Genomic DNA, 24,698 nt, shown 5'->3' on the forward strand with positions numbered 1-24,698 from the left:
ATTTATACCAAGTCACAGACAGACAAGTCCTGGCTCACAGTCTCCGCTCTAATAGAAGAATGGTCAAACATTCCCATAGACACACTCCTAAACCTTGTGGACAGCCTTCCCATGAGAGTTGAAGCTGCAAAGGGTGGGCCAACTCAATATTGAACCCTACAGACTAAGACTGGGATGCCATTAAAGTTCATGTGCGTGTAAAGGCAGGAGTCCCGATACTTTTGGTAATATAATGTATATAGGAAGTGTGTAGCGGCTTAAGGAAGGGAGCTTAAGTAATATTAAGTAATATTAACTGAGTTCAAAAAACTAATATTTATTATTGAGCAAATATGCTTGCCGCCTAGTACATCCAGACATACAAGTTACATATTGATCAAATTATTTACATCAAGATGATCTTTTACATGTACAATATTAATCATTGAAAACACATTTCATTCCCTTTAAGTTTACAGGTACATGTATGATGACACAAACATATAAACACCAATATTTTAGCTTTTGAACATACCGGTGAAAGATAATCTGATCAATTTATATAGGCAAAACATAAACTTTCCTTTAGTCTTGATGAATCTAGCAAAATACATTCAATGAGATTACAGTACTCTGGCCCCTCACTTCTTTATGTGGTCACTGGAAGACTCAGAAGTGGACATTGTTGTGGCTGTGGAGGTTTTCTGGGAAATAAAAAAAAATGCTTTCTATTAGTATGATAGAAATATCAACCAGGTATCAGTTTTTGTATCAATGACATTTATCATATGTATTTGGTTGTCTCTATTATATACTGGGTCAGGAGGAAGTGGTGAGTGCTATGTTGGCCAAGGTATGAAGAAGCCCATGGGATGATGAAGAGAAATCTAACAGACTCCTCATACAGGGTAGATGGAAGCATCTCTTGTGAAAGTTTTTGTATTCAGCAGCTACAGCTATGGTGACTGTCTGAATATTTGAACAGTGATTCCATCTGAAAGGATGCAATCGCTGTTCAGCCAACAATATTCCATCTAGCGTCTTTGATTTTTCAAACAAAGTTTTTTAAGCTGGGTGGTCCGGACAGGGCCACCCACAACTCCAGTTTTGAATGATTCAGCAGGAAATTTGAGCCGTGTATGGCCAGTATAACTTAAAGTCTAACCCAGCCACATTTTTTTTACAAAAAGTTTTGCCTTGAGCTAGACTTTGAGTGCCTGTTCACAGTCTCGCAATCCCTTTCAGATGCTTTAAGGTTCTTTCTGTCAAATTCCGTTCATTATGAATGAGCTGCCAACTTTCCTCAACATCAAAAAAATAGTCATGATAAGTCCATTCATATCACAATTCAGGGGGCTGCATCAGTGTGCATTTTTGAGGGCTGTCATGCTTAATAAACTACACCAAACTACACCAGGTGTCTCTTATTCTGTTCTGTTGTTCACCTTTCTGAATCCCAGCAGTTTTTCACTCAAAGCAGTGAGACCAGGGCCATAGATAAGGGGGTACTACCAGTCTTCTTGTACGGGGACGGGGCCAGCAAGGGGGCCCAGGCAATAGGGTGAATCAGATATGGGCAATTATTGAAACCAATCCCTTGCATGGCTCTCTGAAGCAGCTGGAAGCTGGCTTCTTCTCCTCTCCCTCCTGTTGGCTTACAACGGGGAGTGAGCCATACAAAGGATTGGTTCCAGTTTTTGCCCCCCGCCACATCGATCACCCTACCTGTGCACCATACGTTTCCCTTTGCTTCCCAAGCCCCCAAGTGTGCCCCCAGAGCACTGCTGACTCCCCTCCTCTTCCTTCTGCTGGCAGCTACAAGCACATAAAAGGATCCTTCAAGATTAAGAATGGGGGAAGGGCTAGGTAAATACTGTATGTCATATTTACCAGCCCCTTCCTTTCCTGAATGAACACAATGAGTGATCAGTACCAATCACTTACTGTGTTCATTTATAACTGAAGCATTGTCTGTATGGGGCCCCATGTCCGGTTGTCTATATGAGGCCTCATGGTTTTTCGAACAGCAGCCCTGAGTGAGACACTATGTGAAGCTCTGTTATGGCAATTCATAGTGAGCTCACGTCTCCTGGAAACCTCAGGGAATATTATGGAGTAAAAGTTCACTGGCAATCTAAACACTGATGTCTAGCCTTTGAACCGAAATCGAATTAAACTTCACGTATGAAACTTACAGCTGAGGACCCCTTGTTGAAGAGTGCGTCCCGCACCTAAATGTAGATAGAACAGTTACATTACAGTATTAATACTAATTGTGATTTACAGATGATTATTGATATGAAGACAATCAATATGCCAAAGCATACAAAGCAAACAAGATATAGGCAGAGAAACATTTCAGGATATTGTTAAATTATTGTTTTGAGATCAACCTCAAGAGACTTAGAGAATTGACACTTTTCTATCTTGTTGAGTCCCTTAAACCTGCTTAGTCATTTCAGAGGTGTTTTAGAGAAGTCAACCAAAGGAATAGAGGCCTATTGAATTTTAGGTGAGATGCACCTCTGACTTTGGAAAGCTTTAAATTATATTGAGTTTTTGTAATCAGCTAAGCATTGTGTAAAAACAAAAAGTACCTTCTAGTCCTCCACTGGTCTTTAGTATTTGCTCAATTAGTCCCAACATTAGAGATCTGAGTTAGCCTGTTTCTGTAGACTCACATTCCCAACCTCCAATCCTATAAACAAACTGTTCTTCAACCTGCTTGTATTTGCAACCTAACCTTCAAATTCTGTACAAACAACCCTACTCCAAACTCATATTTACTACTTTAATTTTGAAAGTGAAATTACTTTTTTTTTTTATAGAGTTCTTCAAACATTATTTCACTTTACCCAGATTAAAGGGCACAAACAACAAAAACATAAGTGCTCTATAGGCTGAGAAGAGGAGGGCATTTGCAGGAGTAAGTTCTGGTTGAAATGTCTTTAAAGTTCAAGCATGGGCTGATTGCTGGACAATGGAGAAATACTGGCTGTAGAAGGCTGCAGGCTCTGATGAGAGCTAGAAGGAACTCTGTGGAAATGTACATCACGAGAGAAAAGAGATCAGTGCCATCTAAGTATAAAAAATGCGTTTAATAACAACAGACAAATGCAAACTCACAAGATGCTTCTTCCTCCGGCATGCTTCGAAAGCGTGCACCTCCCACTCCACCTTCTACCTGGAAGTAAAGTTAGCGGCTCTTCTGAGGGACACCGCGTACTGGGAAGTGCTGGTAACCACCAGTACAGCTGGAACCAGCGAAGACTCCCCGGATCCCTGCTGCTCCTCCTCCCATTAGAGTGGATGAACCCTTTACATGTCGGTTTATCATGCCCATCTTGTGAGTTTGCATTTGTCTGTTGTTACACATCTTTTATACTGCACTTAGATGGCGCTGCTTTCTTTTCTCTCTTGTTACCCAGATCAAAGGGATCTATCATTTAACTCTGTATACATAAGTCACCTGATTCATGGGAAGAAGTACAGTGGGACAACAGTAAAATGGTAAAACAGCATTTCCAAAAACATGATACATTATATTTACACATAAATATTTTTATTTCTTTAACCAGTGTATAGGTCAATCTTACCTTTTTTTCTGTGATGCAAGTCAGCAAAATGAAGAAACCCTGTGAAAAGTTGAAAATCAACTAAATGTTAGTAAATTACAAGGCTAGTGCACCCAAAACAGATAATTAGGGTTTTTCTTGAGGATGGAGAATTACACCATGAGAGTTTCTTAACTATCTTGGGAACTCTAATGGTACGATCTCTACTCTAACTTGCCAGGACTGTACCCGTTATGAGAGGCTTTCACATAGTTGGAAAATAAGGCAATGAGATCTCACTTTTGACATATAACAGAAGATAAGGATCCAGGTCAAGTCAGCAAAATGAAGAAACCCTGTGAAAAGTTTAAAATCAACTAAATGTTAGTAAATTACAAGGCTAGTGCACCCAAAACAGATAATTAAGGTTTTTCTTGAGGATGGAGAATTACACCATCTGCGAGTTTCTTAACTATCTTGGGAACTCTAATGGTACGATCTCTACTCTAAGTTGCCAGGACTGTACCCGTTATGAGAGGCTTTCACATAGTTGGGAAATAAGGCAATGAGATCTCACTTTTGACATATAACAGAAGATAAGGATCCAGGGAGTGACTCATCCCGCCAGACTCTTAAAATTACATATCATCTTTAGGTGGACCGACCCTTTACAAGATAAATAGATTTTAGTAAACTTTCCATCATATTTCCTTCATATTTCCTTATCTGGGCATGCTGACACATCTGAGCTTATAAGGAAAATGTAATCTTACTTCTTGACCAATTAACCAAACTTTTTGGAAACAGAAAGGCCAACTAAACCTAACAAAGGATTTGAACATTACCTGTTCTCCCCATTGAAAAGTTGTTTCCTTACTTCCTGTGGTGCTGTTCACTTGACAGAAAGGGGTTGATTTACTAAAGTCAAATAGACTGTGTAGTTACACTCTGCAAATACAGTAAATGCAAACTTGCAAACTTTTTCTGTTTTAGCTTAACCCGTGTATTTCAGTTACCTTATGGTTTGAATGCACTTAGTAATGTTTGCAACAACATAATATGACCTCCCAATAGTGTACAAATAATGAATATCCCAAATAAAGTGCCTTCTGCAATTTATATAAAATATAATTTAAAAATAGCATGTTATGATCTAAGAATGGGGTGTACTACTGTATTTAATTTACTCATTCACCATGTCAGCAAGCTTTGCTTACACAGTAAAAAAAAAAAAAAAAAACTTGTGAAACCAGAGCATTCAATATTGGTGTAGCCTGCTGTATCACAGGCAGAACCAATCTTAAATAAAAATTCACCCAGGTGTGTCTCTAGACATTACACTCTGTCAATATGCAGCTTATGAAATCTATGGATTATACAGAACAATACACCCCCTACAATAGTTTATAAAGACACAAAGACCAGATTTCTGCATAGATAATATAAGCTGACTGGCACAGGAGGAGTTCAGAAAATGATGGTTGGCCTGGGAGGGAAGGAAGGGAAGGGAGCATAAATCTGGGCTTAAAGATTCCCACTCGTAGCTTTGTGGCCTGTAAAAAGGAGTAATTCTGGTGTCCCTTGTTCTGACAGAGTTTTAGGTTTCCTACTGAACTTCTAACATCATCATGGACTACAATGGTGATGTCATGTTAATCTGTATACAAATTAACAATGAACGTACAATATACAAAGGTTTATGTAGAAGAGAATTCGTAACATCTGCTGTGACAAATGTTATAGCTTTGTAGTAGAATTTAGGTTATTTAAAATAGATGATCTAGACGTCAGGGTTATTTATTTTTGATTTCTAAGCTATGTTTAGACTGTAATTGTAGTTAATATAGAACGATAGGCTTTACCACAGATTTATCGAATATATAGCCGATAAAAAAGAAAAAAAAAAAGAAATAAGTTCTCCAAAAAACTACACAATTTGTTCACGATGGCCAATCAATCCTCTTTTTAATGTTCCCAGCAATGAAAGATGAAACATGACTGTCACTATGGGCAGACTCTCTACTTTTTTCTAGTTATGTGCATTGACCTATGCCATCTTCAGGAATGATACCTTTTACATGAATGATTTTCATATTTCTTTTACATAACATAACATTTTTATTTTAGAATTATGACTCTAAACCCAATCACTAAAACCTCAAATAAGCTTTAATAAATTAATGTAACTTTCTAAATCTGCAGCTTATATTAAAATTGCACATGGCTATCCTGTTGGTCTTTGTTCAGGTATTTCCTAATATAAGGTGACAATCGTCTCAGAGTTGCATTCATACTCTGTCACATTCAAGCCTGGTACCAACTACAAGTGACTGTGTTGACACGTTGTGTAGGCATGGTCCAATATTGTCACTATCATGGAGCAGTTCCAAAGCAATGAGAGAGAGCCAATGCTAGAGCAGGACATGAAGTGGCTGAAAGAGGATGAACGAGATCAGTAGCACTGAGATACAGAAAAGGATAAACCAATAATGTAAAAATTGTATTTTGTCTAGGTTATTATTAAAATAATCAGAGTTTTAGCAAATGTCATTCAGTTAGGGTTTACATTTGCTTTAATATCTAATGTCATGCAATAAACAATAATTACAATAGCTATTTTTCTTGAGTTGTGTATTACCTGAAAAGCATTCATCCCAGCAAATCCATAGGTAAAAACTTGTCTTGTTAGATCGTCAAGATTCGTTAACAAGGCGAAGCCAAAGGACCAAGTTAACCCAAACACAGGTGTTAAAACCACAATGGCCTTTAAGATGTTCTTAGCAGTCTCCATATCATCTGGTTGGTTGGCATCAGAAACTGATGGTCGGGATAACTTGGCTATTACTACCAGCAGTGTAAGGAAGTTAAACACAATAATGGATCCAGCTGGGACCGCAAACGCATAGATAGCTCCGCTTTCTGGGTTCAACCAACAGACTTTTTCATGGCGGTATGTGTCCTTTGGATAATAATACAAGAAAGTGCCAGCAGCAATAACGGCTGGGAAGAAATATCCAGCAGTAAATGAAAGGGAGATAAATATCCTTTTTCGTAGATGGTGGAACACAAAAAGGAGCTGGTGGAGGAGCATTACACTTTGAGCAAAGGTCCAGAAAAAAAGGGCCAGGTAGAAAAAGTGGTTTAGGAAGGTTATTGACAGGCAGATCAATTGCTTTGCAATTATGGAAGGAAAGGCAGATGACAAGAAGAACACATCTGCACATAGCAAGGACACTGTAATGTTGACCAGAGAGATGTGTCGGAAATATGAGATGTTGGTCCTCGTGACTGTCTTCCACACAAAGCTCTCTATAAAGACACAGATGCAAAGAGACAATATGGAAACCCCAAGACCAGCATAAGTAATTTCATCAATTAGCGCCAAAGAACCTACATCTATTGACATAAGTACGGCAAAGGAGGTTAAGTGGCTACAACTGCAGAACGTCATATTAGTCCCCAACATTGATGTACATCCAGCATCTGACCAAGACCCACCGAAGCCTGGCAGAGAGAAGTCCCAGAACACACAGTGCTGGGAATACTTTATTTGTGATGTATTCACCACAAATGACATTTGGATATTGGTTGAAGCATAGCTTGAATCTGACAGCTTTATTGAGGTAGATTGCACAATGCTGTTTAGCTGTGAATCATTGCTGTTCTCAAACGTAGTTGGTAAAAGGTTCCCGATGGTGCTGAACACCACGCTAGTGATCTTGACATTGTTTTGTTGAAGGAGTGATGATATTGTCTGCTTATCTATTGATACGCTCACTGTGGCAAATTTCTTTTCATAATCTTCTCCCACACTGCCTTGCTCGTAAGATTCGCCCTTTATTTGGATATTTTCAAGGTCAATCTCAAAACTTTGATTTCCTGTCTGCAGGAGCTGGCAGAAGTATTCTACAGACTGTAGCATTTTTGAAGCTGGTGGACTTGTGGAGCTTCTCCACAATGGGGAAAAGCCAGGATCGATTAGGTTGCTGGCAAGAGTGAGGAATTTCTGCAAAGAAACACAAAATTTTAAAGCTGCACTCCAAGGCAAACAGATACATACACAGATAAAGATACTATATAAGGGCACCGTTTTAGCTGTCAAAGGAGTTACATTTCTCCCTATCTAGAGATTTAAACAACCCTACCACACATCAACACCCTGTCTGGCAGGGCAGAATAACTGATATTTTCTGGTGTAACACGGAAGATAGACACACACTATTAGTTTTTTATTTCATTCAACCCAGCGGGCTGAAGCAGTGGCGGTTCTACATTAAATTGCTCCCCGGGCAAGACTCCCTCCCGTCACCCCCCCCCCCCCAAAAAAAAAAATAACATGACAACATAACAATAAATGCAGAGTGCCACAGCATTGCCCCCAATAAATGCAGAGTGCCAAAGCATTACCCCCAATAAATGCAGAGTGCCAAAGCATTACCCCCAATAAATGCAGAGTGCCACAGCATTGCCCCCAATAAATGCAGAGTGCCACAGCATTGCCCCCAATAAATGCAGAGTGCCACAGCATTGCCCCCAATAAATGCAGAGTGCCACAGCAATGCCCCCAATAAATGCAGAGTGCCACAGCATTGCCCCCAATAAATGCAGAGTGCCACAGCAATGCCCCCAATAAATGCAGAGTGCCACAGCATTGCCCCCTTTCAATGTAGAGATGCCAGCGTGCCACCTTTCAATGCAGAGCGCCAGCGTTCCCCCCGCGAGACCCGTCCGTGCACTTACCTCACTTCTCTTCAGTTCAGTCCCCGGATTCCCCGCGTCTCCTCAGTCCTCCCGTGGCGCCTCCTCCTCGGCCAATGGCATGGGGTTTGCCTTTTGGCCAATCAGGAAGTGGGAGGACCCGCTCCCTGATTGGCCAGGAGGAGGATCAGTGTGACAATAGCGAATTTTCATTCGCTATTGTCACACAATGGGCGGGCTCGGGGGGGGGGGAGCAATGCTCTGCGCCTCGGCTCGGCTGCCACAGTGAAATTATTCAAAGTTCCTCGGGCGGCCTGGTACCATTTTATCCATGGACCGGTACCGGTCTGCGGCCCGGGGGTTGGGGAACACTGTCATGCCGCCCCCCAAGTGTCATGAAAAAATGCCGCCCTGGGCGGCTGCCCCGTTCGCCCATGCCTAAAACCGCCACTGGGCTGAAGGAAAAAAAAGAGGAGCTCGAGAGGAGCTTTCTGTACTAACTATCCAATGTTAGTACAGTGATCTCTCCGCAGAGCTATTGTGTTCTGACAGGGTGACTGCCCCCCCCCCACCAAAACATATCAGTCAGCACTCACATTGGCTGAGAGCGTTAATCGGATGCCGATTGGCACATCCATTCGACAGAAGCTGGATGTTTGGCTGGTTTCTGTTGGACAGGCTTCTGTACACATGAGTCGAATGTCAGCCGGTTTCTGTTGAACCAGTAGGTATTTTCCCCGAGTGTTTGGGGCTTTACAGATCTTGCCCTAGCCTATGACTAGACTTGCAAAGCAGAACAATAATACACTAATCTCTCTTTCACTTTGCTCTTCCCTCCTAGCAGCATGTTTCTTGTTAGCACCCAAAGACTACAGCACAACTGATTAGATCTTTGTGCTGCCCCTCCCTCTTTCAGTCAGAGCTCTGTTGTACAGAGACTGCAAGAGGTTGATATCAAGTCAGATACAGGTTTTTACACTGCTTACATTAGAAAAAATACATTTAATGATGTATTAATGATTACAAAGTTGTAGTAATTTGTGTCTTTTAATATCTTCCTGTAGTTAAAGCAGTTCTTCACTCTAGGAAAAAAAAAAAGAAAAGTCAGCAGCTACAAATCCTGTGCCTGCTTACTTTTAATAAAAGGACACTTGCCTCTCCAGGGATCAAAAGCCATTATCACCCAGGCTAGCTCTTTACTAGTCTCCGGGCACCGGCATCTTTAGTGTGGGAAGCCTTGTGGCTTTACAACTGGCTTCCTACTGCACATGTGTGAGCCACACTACACTTTGTGAATAGTCCCACAGCCTTCTGGAACTTGTGACGTGTACCAGAATGCTGTGGGTGAAGGGGGCGGGGACAAACTTCCACATAGATCACCTACGCCAGTGGTCCTCAACTCCGGTCCTCAGGGCAAAGTCCAAACAGGGTAGACCGCTCCAGGTGAGGCTAGGATCAGGTGCTGGTCGGATCCGCAATCCAGGATAGCTTCAGACAAAAAAGGAATGACCGCACTTCTGATGAATTTTCAAAGAAAGGAGTATCTTTATTCCACATCAATCAAATGGCAGGTACAGGTACACACTGTGAATGCAGGACAATCGGTGGACGCGTTTCACGACTGGATATGTCGCTTATTCATCACCTGATGAATAAGCGACATATCCAGTCGTGAAACGCGTCCACCGATTGTCCTGCATTCACAGTGTGTACCTGTACCTGCCATTTGATTGATGTGGAATAAAGATACTCCTTTCTTTGAAAATTCATCAGAAGTGCGGTCATTCCTTTTTTGTCTGAAGCTATCCGGTCCTCAGGGCCCACTAACAGGCCAGATTTTAAGTATTACCTTGGGGAGATGCAGACTAGAGTACTGCAATCACTGAGCAGCAAAGTATATCACCTGGGATGTATTTCAGTTATCTTGCAAATCTGGCCTGTTAGTGGGCCCTGTAGGGCAGGGTTGAGGACCACTGACCTACGCGATCCAAACGGAAGTGGGAGAGGGTACCTGTCAGAACTAGGTACCCCCCCTCCAAACAAAAAAATGACATGTCCTCCAAAAACTATCCTTTTGGGTAAAGTTCCGCTTTAAGCTTTAAAGTGGACCTGAACCCAAAAAGTAAAGTTTTACTATGGTATAAGGAGCAGTTAGAAATGTTAAATTTGCCTAAGCAGTGCACTGAAAATGTCAATTTTGTCTTCAGTTTCCTCTGAAAAACAGTGCGTTCCCTCCTGCCACATAGCGGTATATTGGCAGTGTGAGATCTAAGGTACTGAGATTTGGAGTGAGATTTCGGTATTGCACAGAGCAGCCCTGAACCTCCTCTTCTGGCAGGGCCCCCGGAATATGTCAAGACAATATTTTCACAAAAAATACACTAATATCATTATTAGCGGACACAAAAATAACAGAGAACCCGTGTGAATTAGCCCTTTTTAATTGTCTGGTGGTCCCCCCCTATCAGTGGCCCTTGCCCTGCCAGCAATCTTGGCTCCTCCTATTCTGTGTCTACCCCCATAAGCAAGCAAGCAAGATGGGGGCAGAAGTGCAGGCTAGCTCCTGAGCCGGGCTGTGTTTGTCTGTAGACACAGACAGCTCGGCCTCGCCCCCCATTCTCTGCTCACAGGATATGACTGACAGCAGAAGGAGCCAACGGCTCCTGCTGCTGCCGGATCCTTCTGTGAGAAGAGAGAGACAGGGGAGCAAAACAGCAAATGGGCACAGTGATGGATCAATGCAGGACTCCGGTAAGTGTTTTGGATAGAGGTTGGTCACAGCATCTGCAAAAAGTTTTTTACCTTGATGCAGAGAATGTTTTAGCTTCAGAACCACTTTCAGTTCCTCTTTAAAATGAAAGTAATCCTAGATGGTGTATTGAGCTAAACACTACAAATACTACTTATGAGACTACTTTTTCTAGCTAGAAAATGAATGGCACTACAAAGGATGTATCCCACTCCTCCATCATCCGCGCAATAGAAAAACAGTTAACAATATTCTTGAAAGAGAGAGATTGACATATCAGCATAGGGAATATCCCAAAAAGTTTCAAAAATTGTGGTCACTGTGGTTCTCCTAGGGCAATACAAATGTATCTTCTACTGTATCCACCAGCATATCACCTTAATATTACATTGTAGTTTTTAAGTATTCTCTCTGATTACATTTTATGTTACTGTATTGTTACCTACTCAAAGCTTTCAGCCTACTAAAACACCCCCCATTATCCACTACAATCCCTCAATAAGTATGTGAACTGTGAATTTTCCACATTATTAAGCTGGAGTATATATTCTGGTATTATTATAGTTTAGATTCACATATAGGTGTTATACATTGCGCTTGGAGGCAATAGTTGGTAGCGAGGTAGGCACAGCAGTATCATATTGGGGTTGATTTACTAAAACTGGAGAGTGCAAAATCTAGTGCAGCTCTGCATAGTAACCAATCCGCTTCCAGGTTTTTTTGGTCAAAGCCTAGATGCACAAGCTGAATTTACAAGCTGCTTGACTACCATGTACAGCTGCACCAGATTTTGTTCTCTCCAGTTTAGTAAATCAACCCCATTGAGTTTATAATCCTTCAAAAAATGCATTAAGACCATCAAGGAAAAAAATGCCCTGATTCCTCCTACTGCACAGTCATGTCTCCTAATGTCACACATGCATGATAGTAAAATGGACCAATTACCGTGACAACAATTGGGTCAAACATGCTGTTCTGGGCAGCTGCCATACTGGATATGGATCCCAAGATTTTTACTGCTGCTGACACCTCTGCTACATTGTTAACAATAGTCCCACTGCTATTGGACATCTGCTGAATAATATCTGGAACTTTAACTTGAGCAATTCCTAGACCTTGTTCCAGGGCCTGTAAAGTGCAAGAAAAAATAATTATTAAAAAAAATTTTCATGATGTTTACCACTGTTGCTTACTGAAATATTCATGTTTTTTACAAATAAAACACTTTATCCCCCAAAACATTGCATATTTTCTAAAAACAGAAGCCCTGTAGAATAAAATGTTGCGAGTTGCAATTTGTTATGTTACTATTTGCACGTTACATGTTTGCACTACTACCAGCACTTTAAAGCCACCAAATCACTTCTGTGTGAAAGGCCAAGGCCGGTGTTCTATCAGATTACCGCTAACCGTCAGATCACGTAATGGAAGTGACGTTCCGACCAAAAAATACTTACTGCTATGCATTCCAACATGCGTTACAAACACTTCATGATCTAACCGGTAGTGGTAATTTGCGGACATCTTACTACACCCAGCTACAGCCTGAATTTCAGAGTAATTTTAGCAATAAAGTGAGTGTATATTGACTTCTGTGATGCTGTTTGGATGTTTAATTTTGAAAGCGTAAAGGTTTAGCGCTGAGCAGTGCAGGGTGTACCAACATGGCCTCCGCCACCTTCCTACTGCTAGCGTTCAATTTCTTTCAAAATGTAACATAAAAACAGAATTACAGATGTCGATATGCTATATTTATTTATATATGCTCACTTTATTGCTAAAATTACTCTGAAATTCAGGAGGTAGATGGTTGTGGTAAGATGTCTGCATGTGTGTTCTATCAGATTACCGCTACCCGTCAGATCATGAAGTGTTTGGATCGCATAGCGCTGTGGAACTCATGTTTCTTAAGGAAAGGAAAAAAAAAAGACAGCTTAAATTTTTTTGGGTAAAACCGTTAAAGTGACAGTACACAAACTAATTTCTCATTACTGCAGAAAAAAAAAAAAAACCACTAAATATATATTTAAAATATACCACCTTACAGAACACCAGTATAAATAAAATGTAGAGCAGCAAAAGTAGGACTTTCTGCTTCCACGACCAAATAAAATTTGCCAAAATATTTCAGCCTATTCCTACTAGGTACAGTATGTCATATATTTCTTAATCCCATTTTATGTACACAGCTGTAGGCCAGCTCACTAGGTCATGTTACCTGAACACTGCTTAGCGCAGACTGTAGTTGCTGGCTAATACAGTTATCCTGCACATCGAGCCACACTCCAACTGCCGAGCAGTCTCTGGTCATATATCCTGATTTTCCCAGAGGACAGATAGCAGAGGCAGACATTCCTGCTTTTGTCACGTTCCATGTAACACCATTGCTCACATTGACGCTGCAATATATATCTGTTGCTAGGGTAGAAAAAACATATTCATCACTGCTTAACTCCTATACTTTTAAAGTGTTATCCCATATCAGCATGTTGGCTAAGTGGTTTTCACATCCATGTTGCAGTTCCCACCAGCTAGAATATTTGCATGAAGATGTTTTCCCATGTTTGAGTGAGTTTCCACCTGAAGCCTCCAAAAAATGTGTTGCTTTGTCATTAATTGAACTATGTACACTATATTGTCAAAAGTATTGGGATGGCTGCATTTATATGCACACAGAGATGTATAGTAACTAAGTAGAACTACTTCACTACTGTACTTAAGTACCGAAAGGCGGTATCTGTACTTTCCTGGAGTAGAATTTTTTTCTCCTACTTCCACTTTTACTTCACGACATTTTTTCGATGATTTCAATATTTCTACTCCGATATATTTTTTTTTTTTGTGCTGCATAGTTACTCGTTACAGTTATAAAAATTACCACTGCCAGAACAGTAGATGGCAGGTTTCATAAAGCTCAAAACATGTGTATTATCAGCGCATACAAAAATAAATGCTACTGTATGCATAAATAAAAGCTGCATTTGAAATAATAAAAAACAATATGAGGTTCAAACTTTTGACTTCTTTCTTTAATAACTACATAACACAGTACTTGTACTTTTACTTTCAGTACTTGAGTAGCAATTTTTCTTTTCAAAACTACTGGTACTTTTACTTTCAGTACTTGAGTAGCAACATTTTTTAAAAAACTACTTGCAATACTTAAGTACAAAAAATGTTGAATACTTTAGTACTTCTACTCAAGTCACTTTTTGATCGAGCACTTCCACTTCTACTCAAGTGCCTTTTTGATCGAGCACTTGTACTTTTACTCAAGTATGGGTTTCGAGTACTTTATACAACTCTGAACTTTAATGGCATCCCAGTCTTGGTCCGTAGGATTCAATATTGAGTTGGCCCACCCTTTGCAGCTATAACAGCTTTAAATCTTCTGGGAAGGCTGTCCACAAGGTTTAGGAGTGTGTCTATGGGAATGTTTGACCATTCTTCCATAAGCGCATTTGTGAGGTCAGGCACTGATGTTGCAAAAGAAGGCCTGGCTGGCAGTCTTCTCTTTTTTTTTTTTTTTTTAAATCAAACGGTTCTTTATTGAACAAAAGAGTGCAAATAACAGTAACAGGGTAATACAGTAATCCACAAATAATTAGCCAAGCAGTGACCAGAACAACAGGGTATGAGTATCAGAAGGACATAGTTGCGAGTACATACACATGAAAGTAACCCGGACAAGTATCAATGGCATGGAACAACTACATGACAGCGTGAGGCATGAGGACCGAGGAACACTGTGAATGGCCTGCGGACCAGGGAACTATGTAGGGGAGGGGGACGGGGCACCGGGTCCAACACACGTCTCCGGGGCCTGGATCCACCTGTCCCATATCTTAGTAAATTTCGTGGGGCATCCACGATGAGTATACAGAAGAATCTTGTATGGAATAGTGGCATTAACTTCCCTTAGCCAGTCATGAAAAGTAGGAGGTCTATCTTGCATCCAACTTCTCGCAATCAGCTTTCGGGCAGAGAACAGGGTCTCATGTAGAAAGATAGTGGTAAACTTATTCATGCTGGTGTCAGGAAACAGTGAGAGAGGAGAGCCCATGGTGTCATGAAGGAATTTAACTATCTGTGCCCAGTAGCCCTGAATCTCTGGGCAGCTCCACAACAAGTGATAAAAAGTTCCCCGCTCCCGTTTACACATAGGGCAGGTGTCTGAGGTGTCACGTCTGTATTTGGCTGTCAGAACGGGGGTAAGATATGCACGGTGAAGGATATATATTTGCGTAAGGCGGTCGGACAATTTAGGGGAAGCCAGTTTACAAGTATCCAGGGCGTAGCTCCACTCGTCATCTTCCAGGTCTCCCACATCCTCCTCCCATCTAGCTTTAGGGACATAAGCAAGGACCGTGGACGCCGGCTCGTGCAACATAGTATATAAAATAGAAATGAGGTGACTAGGGTCTGAGCAGCTAACCACTTCCAGCACAGGAACTGGAGGAAGGGCAGGCAGAGGTTGAGGGAATTGTGTCTGGAAAGCGTGTCTCAGTTGAAGGTATCGATAATGCATATGAGGGGGAAGATGGAACCTGTTGGAGAGGGACTCAAAGTTCCTAATATTACCATTTGTGAGGAGACTAGACAAGAATATGATTCCGTGTCGGACCCATACATGCACATCTGGTATAGTCTGGAACTCAGGAAGGGAGGCATTACACCACAAAGGGGTGTATTCGTGAAGGTCCGGAGGGCAAGCTTGCTCGAGACCACGTCCCACAGCCTCCGATAGTGATACAACATTGAAGTTCTGCTGTCCCTGTTATCCGCCCCCCGTATACCAGAGACAATGAGAGACAGTGGATCTGTGAGTGCATGGGTCCGAGACGGTGCAAGGAGCGCTAGGAATCTATCCCTATCAGAGGAATTAAAATGGAAAAAATGAGACAACTGCGCTGCAATATAGTATAAATTAAAATCAGGGAGAGCCACCCCCCCTAGATTGGTAGCATTCTTCAGTTTCCGCCAGGACAATTTGTGCCTGGAGGATCCCCAGGCAAACGGTTTAAGAAGAGATTCCAATTGAAGAAAATACCGGAGTGGGAGATATATCGGGGAATGCCACAAGACATAGAGCAGTTTTGGGAGTAACACCATCTTTATCAGATTGATGCGTCCCATGACCCCCAACGGCAGTCCAGCCCAAGTCTGAGTCCGTGTTTTGACCATAGTGAGGAGAGGTAGTAAGTTGTCCGGGACGTAATCAGACGCTCTCTTCGTGACTTGAACTCCCAAGTATTTAATGCGGTCCACCCTACACAAGGGGAACTCCAGGCTGTGGGGGACTGACGAGATATCGTCAATGGGCAGGATTTGGGACTTATCCCAGTTAATTTTTAAGCCCGAGAATTGGCCATAGCGGCCAATCAGGGACAGCGCTGTATGGAGAGAGGCCTCTGGGTCCGCAAGAAACAGCAGTGTGTCGTCCGCGTACATGCTAATCTTCTCCTCCAAGGGCCCTACGCGTAGGCCACCTATATCCGGGTGGGTCCTAATAGCAATGGCCAGGGGTTCCGCCATTAAAGCGTATAACAGTGGGGACAACGGACAACCCTGCCGCGTCCCTCTACTAAGAGGGAAGGCATCAGATGTCCAGCCGTTGGCCAACACTCTGGCCACCGGGGCCTGGTACAGAACCTGCACCCAGCGGACAAAATGCGGGCCAAAGCCAAACCCCTCCAGGCATCTCCAAAGAAACCTCCACTCAATGGAGTTGAAAGCTTTGGCGGTGTCCAGGGATGGCAGTCTTCTCTTTAATTCATCCCAAAGGTGTTCTATCGGGGTGAGGTCTGGACTCTGTGAAGGCCAGTCAAGTTCCTCCACCTCAAACTCGCTCATTCATGTCTTTATGGAACTTGTTTGGGCATGGCCCCTTCTTGTTCCAACATGACTGCGCTGCGAACAGTACACAAATCAAGGTCCATAAAGACATAAAGCACAGAGTCCTGACCTCAACCCAATAGAGCACCTTTGGGATAAATTAGTGTAGCAACTGCGAGCCAAGCCTCTTGTCCAACATCAGTGCCTGACTTCACAAATGCGTGTCTGGAGGAATGGTCAAATATTCCCATGAACAAACTACTAAACCTTGTGGACAGCCTTCCCAGAAGAGTTGAAGCTGTTATAGCTACAAAGGATGGGCCAACACAGTATTGAACCCTACGGACTAAGACTCGGATACCATTAAGTTCATGTGTGTGCTAATGCAGGCGTTCCAATACTTTTGATTATATAGTGTATGTGTGTGCTTGTACAGAGACAGTAGTGGCATAAGACCTCAGGGACAGAAACTGTGAGTGATTCAGTGGTCTATAAAGTGTTGACTAACATGTTGATGATGCATGAGAATAGAAAATAAATATAAATATATATATTTTTTAAAATTTTGGATAGAGCAAAGTAGGTTTAGAACCTCTGTCAACCCTTACCCTACCTGTGGATATTTAAAGTATTTCTTTTTACTTTCTGTCTATTTGATGGGTGTCAGATTAACCAGGAATAATGGCAACTCTCCCCAATTACTGTATATTTCACAAGTTTCAAGCAGCACCAGAAGTAAATACTAAATCCCCAATGGGAAAACAAGGAGCAACAAATTAGAAAGATAGAGTGGACTTGGGCCTCATCCAATGGGATAGGTACTAAATGGGATAGGTACTAAATGTTAGCTAAATACCCAGGTGAAAACCCAGGTGAAAACTCCAGTATCCTACAATGACAGACTATACCGGCCATAGAGAGGAGACAAGTTGAATTAAGTTGAATTAAATCATTGAATTTTTTATTAAACAATTTAAAATATTTTTAAAAATATTTTTTGCCCCAGCAGGGGAGAAGAAGTAGTGCATAAGAGACAGGCACGTGCAGGAGAGCGGGGCGGGTGCTTGAGCACCTGCCCCTTTTGCCCCTTGATGCCCAAAGTGCCCTTTTGTCAAGGCAGACATCCCAAGTCTCCCGTGAGGTGTGGGAGTCTACTGCATTTGGGCTGTGGCTCCCTGACACCTGCAAGTGCCGTGCAATGTCCCGGTTGTCAGCTGTAAGCGTATCCCCGAGTCAGAATGAAGCCCATGCTTACTGTATAGTTTCGGCTCCATTCTGTCACAGGCAGAGTGATATCAAATGGAGAGACATTGGCTCTGCATGCTTCCCGCCAGCAGTACCCACCAGCAGTATCAGCCAGCAGTACCCGCCATCAGTACCTGCCATCAGTACCCTCCAGCAGTACCCACCAGCAGTACCAGCCAGCAGTACCTGCCAGCAGTACCCACCAGCAGTACCAGCCAGCAGTACCTTCTCTATTATTCTGTATAACAGAGAAGAAAAAGTCTTCAGGTTGGCACAACTTAAGGCAAAAAATATTTTTTTTACTTTTAAACTTAAAATAGTCTTTTCTCTTCTGTTTCTTTTTCAAAGCTGCATCATAGCATTTTTCTGCCCTATCAATACAGAATCATCCATATCAATACAAGTATCAGGAAGGAATGCGTCACGATACATTGCTGTATTGATATTTTGAGCACAGCCCTATTTAAAGCCCTGTTCCATGTGCCCCTTTTATACTTTGAGCACCTGCTCCTCCAAAGTTCTATGTATGGCCCTGATAAGAGATACAAACTGTAAAATCAATGTATATAGTTGGAACGATACAATTCATGCAGTGGTATGATATGGTGTTGTCTTTACAGTGTACCGTGTTACCATACAGACAACACCATATCAAACTACTGCATGAATTGTATCATTCTAACTATATTCATTGATTTTACAGTCTGTATCTCTTCTGCACTATTTCTTCTCTCCTGCTGTGGCAAAAAAATATTTTTTGAACTATTTTACATTTGTTTAGTAAAAAATACAACTTGTCTCCTCTCTGTGGCCGGTATAGACCGTCATTGTAGGATACTGGGGTTTTCACTCGGGTATTTACCTAACATTTTGCAAGGAGCAATAAAAATAGTTTATACAGTACAGCGAGAAAGATTTAGATCCTTTGCCAGGAAAGTATTTCTGTCCTTGTCCCCATTAGGTTAATTTCCTCTCATTTTCTGTAAGGGTGACAGATTGCAGAATAGAGAGTTGAGGTGATTGTAGCCATATTAGCGCACTTGCAACCAGGGGTGGATCCAGAGTCTAGTCTAGAGAGGGGCACTGGCAGAAAATAAGGTGTTGCTTACAGAACTGTTTTTAACGTATCATACAGTCCTAACCTTGTTTAAAACAGTGACACTAATAAATGATGCCACTTTCTCTCAGCACGGAGGAGGTAGGGAATAATAGCGATACCTGCCAACCACAGTGATTAAAATGTTAAGGCCACCTGCAACAGTGGCTGCAGTCTTAATGCTTATCAACTTCACGGGAGATCTTTATGATTTCCCCGCGGGTCCCCTGATGCGCTACACTGTAGTTCCTTCCCTCCGCCACACACCGCGGCAAAACTAAGGGGGAAGGCTGCTACAGCGCACCTCTCCATTCAGGACACATGCCCCTACAGCAGGGGTGCCCAACCTTTTGAGGAGAGAGAAACACTTTAGCGACTTGGTAACAGGTCGCGGGCCACAATGAGCGGAGCGGGAAGAAGACAGGTCAATGTCCACACAGCATATGCAGAGCAGAATCAAACAAAGCCCTATCTACTCTCTGGGCCCTCTGATCTGCCCAAACAGAAGGGGACAGATTCCCTTCTGTTTTTTTAATTGGATCGGATTGGAGATAGACTGGTGTAAATGGACACAAGTCAGTTTACATCTGCCACTCTATAGAGGTGAATGGAGGGTCCAAATGGGTCCACATGAAAAACAGACAGGCGGACCCGATTAGATAGATTGTGTGAAAGGGGCCTAAAGGCTGATTTCACACGGATGTTGTTTACCTGCACCTCAAATGACCTCAATCTTCACTTTTTCCTCAGGATTACTGCAGGTATCGCTGGCTGCTGTTGTCCCAAAGGGGATGGCTGCTGCTGGCTGTCCTACAGGGCTGGTACTGCTGGTGGGTACTGCTGGCTGGTACTGCTGGTGGATACTGCTGGTGGGTTCTGCTGGCTGGTGCTGCTGGTGGGTTCTGCTGGCTGGTACTGCTGATAGGTACTACTGGCTAGTACTGTTTGTGGGTTCTGCTGGCTGGTACTGCTAGTGGGTTCTGATGGCTGGTACTGCTGGTGGGTACTGTTAGCTGTACTGCTGGTGGGTACTGCTAGCTGGTGGGTACTGCTGGCCGGTACTGCTGACCAGTACTGCTGGTGGGTACTGCTGGTGGGTTCTTCTGGCTGGTACTGCTGGTGGGTTTTGCTGGCTGGTACTGCTAGTGGGTTCTGCTGGCTGGTACTGCTGGCTGGTGCTGGTGGGTACTGCTGGCTGATAATGCTGGTGGGTTCTGCTGGCTGGTACTGCTGTTTGGTACTGATGGCTGGTGCTGGTAAGTACTGCTGGCCGGTACTGCTGGTGGGTACTTCTGGCTGGTACTGCTGGTGGGTACTGCTGGCAGGTACTGCTAGTGGGTTCTGCTGGCTGGTGCTGGTGGGTACTGCTGACCGGTACTGCTAGCGGGTACTGCTGGCGAGTGCTGCTAGCGGGTACTGCTGGTGGGTTCTGCTGGCTGGTGCTGGTGGGTACTGCTGGCTGGTACTGCTGGTGGATACTGCTGGCTGGTACAGGTGGGTACTACTGGCGGGTACTGCTGGCTGGTACTGGTGGGTACTGCTGGTGGGTACTGGTGGCTGGTACTGTTGGTGGGTATTGCTGGCTGTTACTGCTGGCTGGTACTGTTGGTGGGTATTGCTGGCTGTTACTGCTAGCTGATACTGTTGGTGGGTATTGCTGGATGTTACTGCTGGCTGGTACTGTTAGTGGGTATTGCTGGCTGTTATTACTGGTGGGTACTGTTGGTGGGTTCCCAACCCACCATTCCAGAGCTGATTCTTCCTGTATAGTGCCGGCTCCATTCACAGGTGGAGGCGGAGTGCATTTGGTATCACTCTGCCTGTGACAGGAATACATGTATACAGGAAGCATAGGCTCCACTTCCTCTAGTGCCAGCTCCATTATTTACAAAGAATTGTTTTCTTTCTGTTCTGGAACAACAAGCTTTTGGGGTGTATCCCCTTCTGCAAGGTCCAAGTAGTACTAAATTAGTACTGCTTGGACCTTGGGGAAGGGGACAGACCCTAAAGGCTTATCCTACAAAATTGTATGTTGGTGCAAATAACAAATAAAATTAACATACACAGTACTCTGTTCCAGAATTGTTCCAGAACAGAAAGAAAACAATTCTTTGCTCTTTGCAGACACATTTCCTATGAAAAGCTGGCAAATATTTGGAAAGATTACTATTCTAAATACTTCCATATTTTGAAACCCTGGGTACAATATATTCACCCAACTATAGATAAGGACTTATAAACATGTCTAGCTGAAGCCTATTTATAATTCGGAACACAAGCTTTCCAAAGACATTTACGCAGCATCTGGATTTACTGTTTTGTTATTACATGATCTGCTTTATATTTACTTCGAAAACTGCAAAAAAAACCCCATTAAAACAGAAAAATGATTTTGTATTTTGTGTATTTGTTTGTCAGTACCGGATGTATTTGATCTCCTTGTGCTGTCTTAGTAATTGTGGGGTAGTTAAGCCTATTTCTACACCGATCTGTCAATATGGTGCATTGCGTTGCTCCACATCCATTTAGTGTACATACCTTGTATTACAGTTACAGGAATCATATTTGATTTTTGCTGGCCAGCCTTATTCATAAACGTACAGGTGAAGTTAGTGTCATTAGTAGGGCGGGGAGGAGTCAATGTGTAACAGTTCAAGTCTGTCCTTCCAGCTGTCAAAAAGAAAAAAGTTTAAAATAACCTCAGAAAATGTACATTAATAAGTCAAATAACGGTTGGAACATTTGAAATTAATATGTTCAACCAATTGATTATGAAGCAATGATCAATGTTTCTAATAGTTCCATATAGGCAATTTATCAAGCTTCTCTTGATAAAGGGCCCAAAATCTTGGCAACATGGAAACAAACTGTGTAGCATGTAGTTTATTATATTATTCAATAAGTACATATTTCTGTACAAGAAAAACCTTTCTCCGCCATAACACCCATAAATGTGAATTAATTTGGAATTGAAGGCATTCTTTAGACTCACATTAACTAGAAAAAACTTCATACCAACCTGCATCACAAGGCCTTAGGGGCACATAAAGAATAATGCTGCTTACCCCTGAAATGATTGTATCACGAGACCCTATTTAAATTCTGGACAGTCATATCTCACAATACTTCCTGTTTGAGGAATACTTTCTGACACGGTAAAGGTATACATAAAATGAAGATCTTTATGTGCCCACCACTCCTCCTTAGCACAGCCACTTAACCAAGATCTTAAGGTTGGCTGGTTACAGACAAACCTGCTATGATCAATCCTCCCAGCTCCAAAAACTGAGAAACAAATTATAATCAATTATAATTAAAATAATAAAAGAAAACTCATTAGAAAGTAGAAAGTTAGAAGACCCAAGTGGTACGTATCTACTATTGAGATATCCCAATAGAAGTGTATTCTTCCTATATATATTTCCAATTTATAGCACTAACTTTTTACCTGTATAGGTACATTACGTGATTTGAATTTTGGTTGACCCCTGAAGAAGGGTTTTCACCCGAAATGCGTAGGGTCTCTCCGGTTCACCTCACCACTTGTACCCTGGAGTTTTCTGTACTGGGTGTGAACTGTCATTGCATGCAATTTTAGCATATCGTTATTGTTATTGTTATTGTCAATTTTGTTTATTTTTTCTTTTTGTTTATGTACAATAATAAAGTTTTGATGTTTTTCACTTATTAGTCTCCTAGTGTTCAGTCGCATTTATAGTCCCACAAAATTGGGGGGTTCCCTCTTCTTTCCTTATTAGAAAGTATAGAAATACTTTTCTCTAAATTTACACATAACTGAATCAGTAACTAAGGCCAAGGATCAGTAATACAGCAATGATGGGGGATGCAATTTTTTGACTTAAGGTGGCCAAAAGAAAGTAGCTAAAATATTGAATAATAAAGAACTACTCAACCAATAAATAAAAGATGACCAGGACAGCTTGTTGTTTTGAATTTATTATTGCTGTTCATTAAAGACTCATGTACACCGGATCAATGCTGGCTCAAATCAATATTTTTCCTGGTGTTTATTGTGACTGATCAAAATTGATCCCTTCCAGTCATGACCTGTCATTGCCAATCAGATACAATGTTGGCCCATGGCTATATTCTCCTGGACTTTTTAATTGTCTCTAGATTTGTTAACCTAAACAGTTACATAGTTACATAGTTAGCCTGGTTGAAAAAAAGACACAAGTTCATATAGTTCAACCAATAAAAGTGGGGGGAAAAAAATATCCTAAAAAAAAAAAAAAAAATAGAATCTTATATATACACAATCCTATACCCACAGTTGATCCAGAGGAAGGCAAACAACCCCGGTAAAGCATGAATCAATTAACTCCAGCAGGGGAAAAAATTCCTTCCTGATCCCCCGAGAGGCAATTGGATTTTCCCTGGATCAACTTTACCTATAAATGTTAGTATCCAGTTATATTATGTACATTTATAAAAAAATCCAGGCCTTTTTTTAAAGCAATCTACTGAGCTGGCCAGAACTACCTCTGAAGAGAGTCTATTCCACATTTTTACAGCTCTTACTGTAATTTGGAAATTCTCTTTTCCTCTAGACGTAAAGAGTGCCCCCTTGTCCTCTGTGATGACCTTAAAGTGAATAACTTAACACCAAGTTCCCTATATGGACCCCTTATGTATTTATACATGTTGATCATATCCCTCCCCCCCCCCCTTAATCTCCTCTCCTCAAGAGAGAATAAATTCAGTCCTAATCTTTCCTCATAGCTGAGCTCCTCCATGTTTCTTATCAGTTTGGTTGCCCTTCTCTGAACCTTCTTCAGTTCCCCAATATCCTTTTTGTTAACTGGTGCCCAAAACTGAACTTCATATTTCAGATGAGGTCTTACTAATGATTTGTATAGGGGCAAAATGATATCTCGCTCTCTGCAGTTTACACCTCTCTTAACACAAGAAAGTATTTTGCTTGCTTTGGAAACTGCAGCTTGGCATTGCATGCCATTATTCAACTTATGATCTACCAGAACACCCAGATCCTTCCCCCCTTAGTATGTATGATGCATGCATATTCTTAGCCCCTTCTGTGCATAACTTTACATTTAACAACATTAACCGGTTGCCGACCGCCGCACGACTATATACTGCGGCGGTCAGCCCCGGCCAGGCAGAGTGACGTAGCGGTACGTCACTAGCCTTCGCCGCTCTGGCGCGCGCGCGCGCGCACCCGCGGTCCCGCCGATGACTCGATTGGGTTCAGAACCGATCAGTCATCAGGTCCAGGCCAATCATTTTTGGTCTGGACCTGTTGATCGGTCCTGCCCAATCAGATCTCCCTCTAAGCCTGTGAAATGTAAACACAGGCTTAGAGGAGATGTGCCCTCCCCTCCCAACGGTCTTTTTGGATCCAGCGTGAGAGGAGAGCACATCTAATTGTAAGTACAGCACCAAGCACACCCACACACAGTTAGATAGGCACATTTCACCCCCGATCGCCCCCCCAATTAACCCCTACAGCACCTGACACAACACACACTATATACAGCATATAGCATATACCTATATACCT

General features: G+C 42.2%; 1 protein-coding gene across 1 annotated transcript in view; it reads right to left on the minus strand.

Annotated features, from left to right (window-relative positions):
* Nucleotides 1-505: 505 nt before the first annotated feature.
* The window catches only part of LOC309550103 (adhesion G-protein coupled receptor F3-like), a gene marked incomplete at its 5' end in the record, with an annotated part of 80,246 nt that continues 56,053 nt past the window's right edge, over nucleotides 506-24,698 (minus strand). Inside the window, 7 exons of the mRNA XM_082250560.1 lie at nucleotides 506-683; nucleotides 2,175-2,210; nucleotides 3,576-3,614; nucleotides 6,172-7,539; nucleotides 11,926-12,108; nucleotides 13,199-13,398; nucleotides 21,695-21,826. Of these exons, the coding sequence (XP_082106686.1) occupies nucleotides 621-683; nucleotides 2,175-2,210; nucleotides 3,576-3,614; nucleotides 6,172-7,539; nucleotides 11,926-12,108; nucleotides 13,199-13,398; nucleotides 21,695-21,826 (2,021 nt within the window). The 3' untranslated portion in view covers nucleotides 506-620. The remainder of the gene's footprint in view (nucleotides 684-2,174; nucleotides 2,211-3,575; nucleotides 3,615-6,171; nucleotides 7,540-11,925; nucleotides 12,109-13,198; nucleotides 13,399-21,694; nucleotides 21,827-24,698) is intronic.

This window comes from Pelophylax lessonae (genome assembly GCF_965119305.1).
Source record: "Pelophylax lessonae genome assembly, chromosome: 3".
Taxonomy (NCBI): domain Eukaryota; kingdom Metazoa; phylum Chordata; class Amphibia; order Anura; family Ranidae; genus Pelophylax; species Pelophylax lessonae.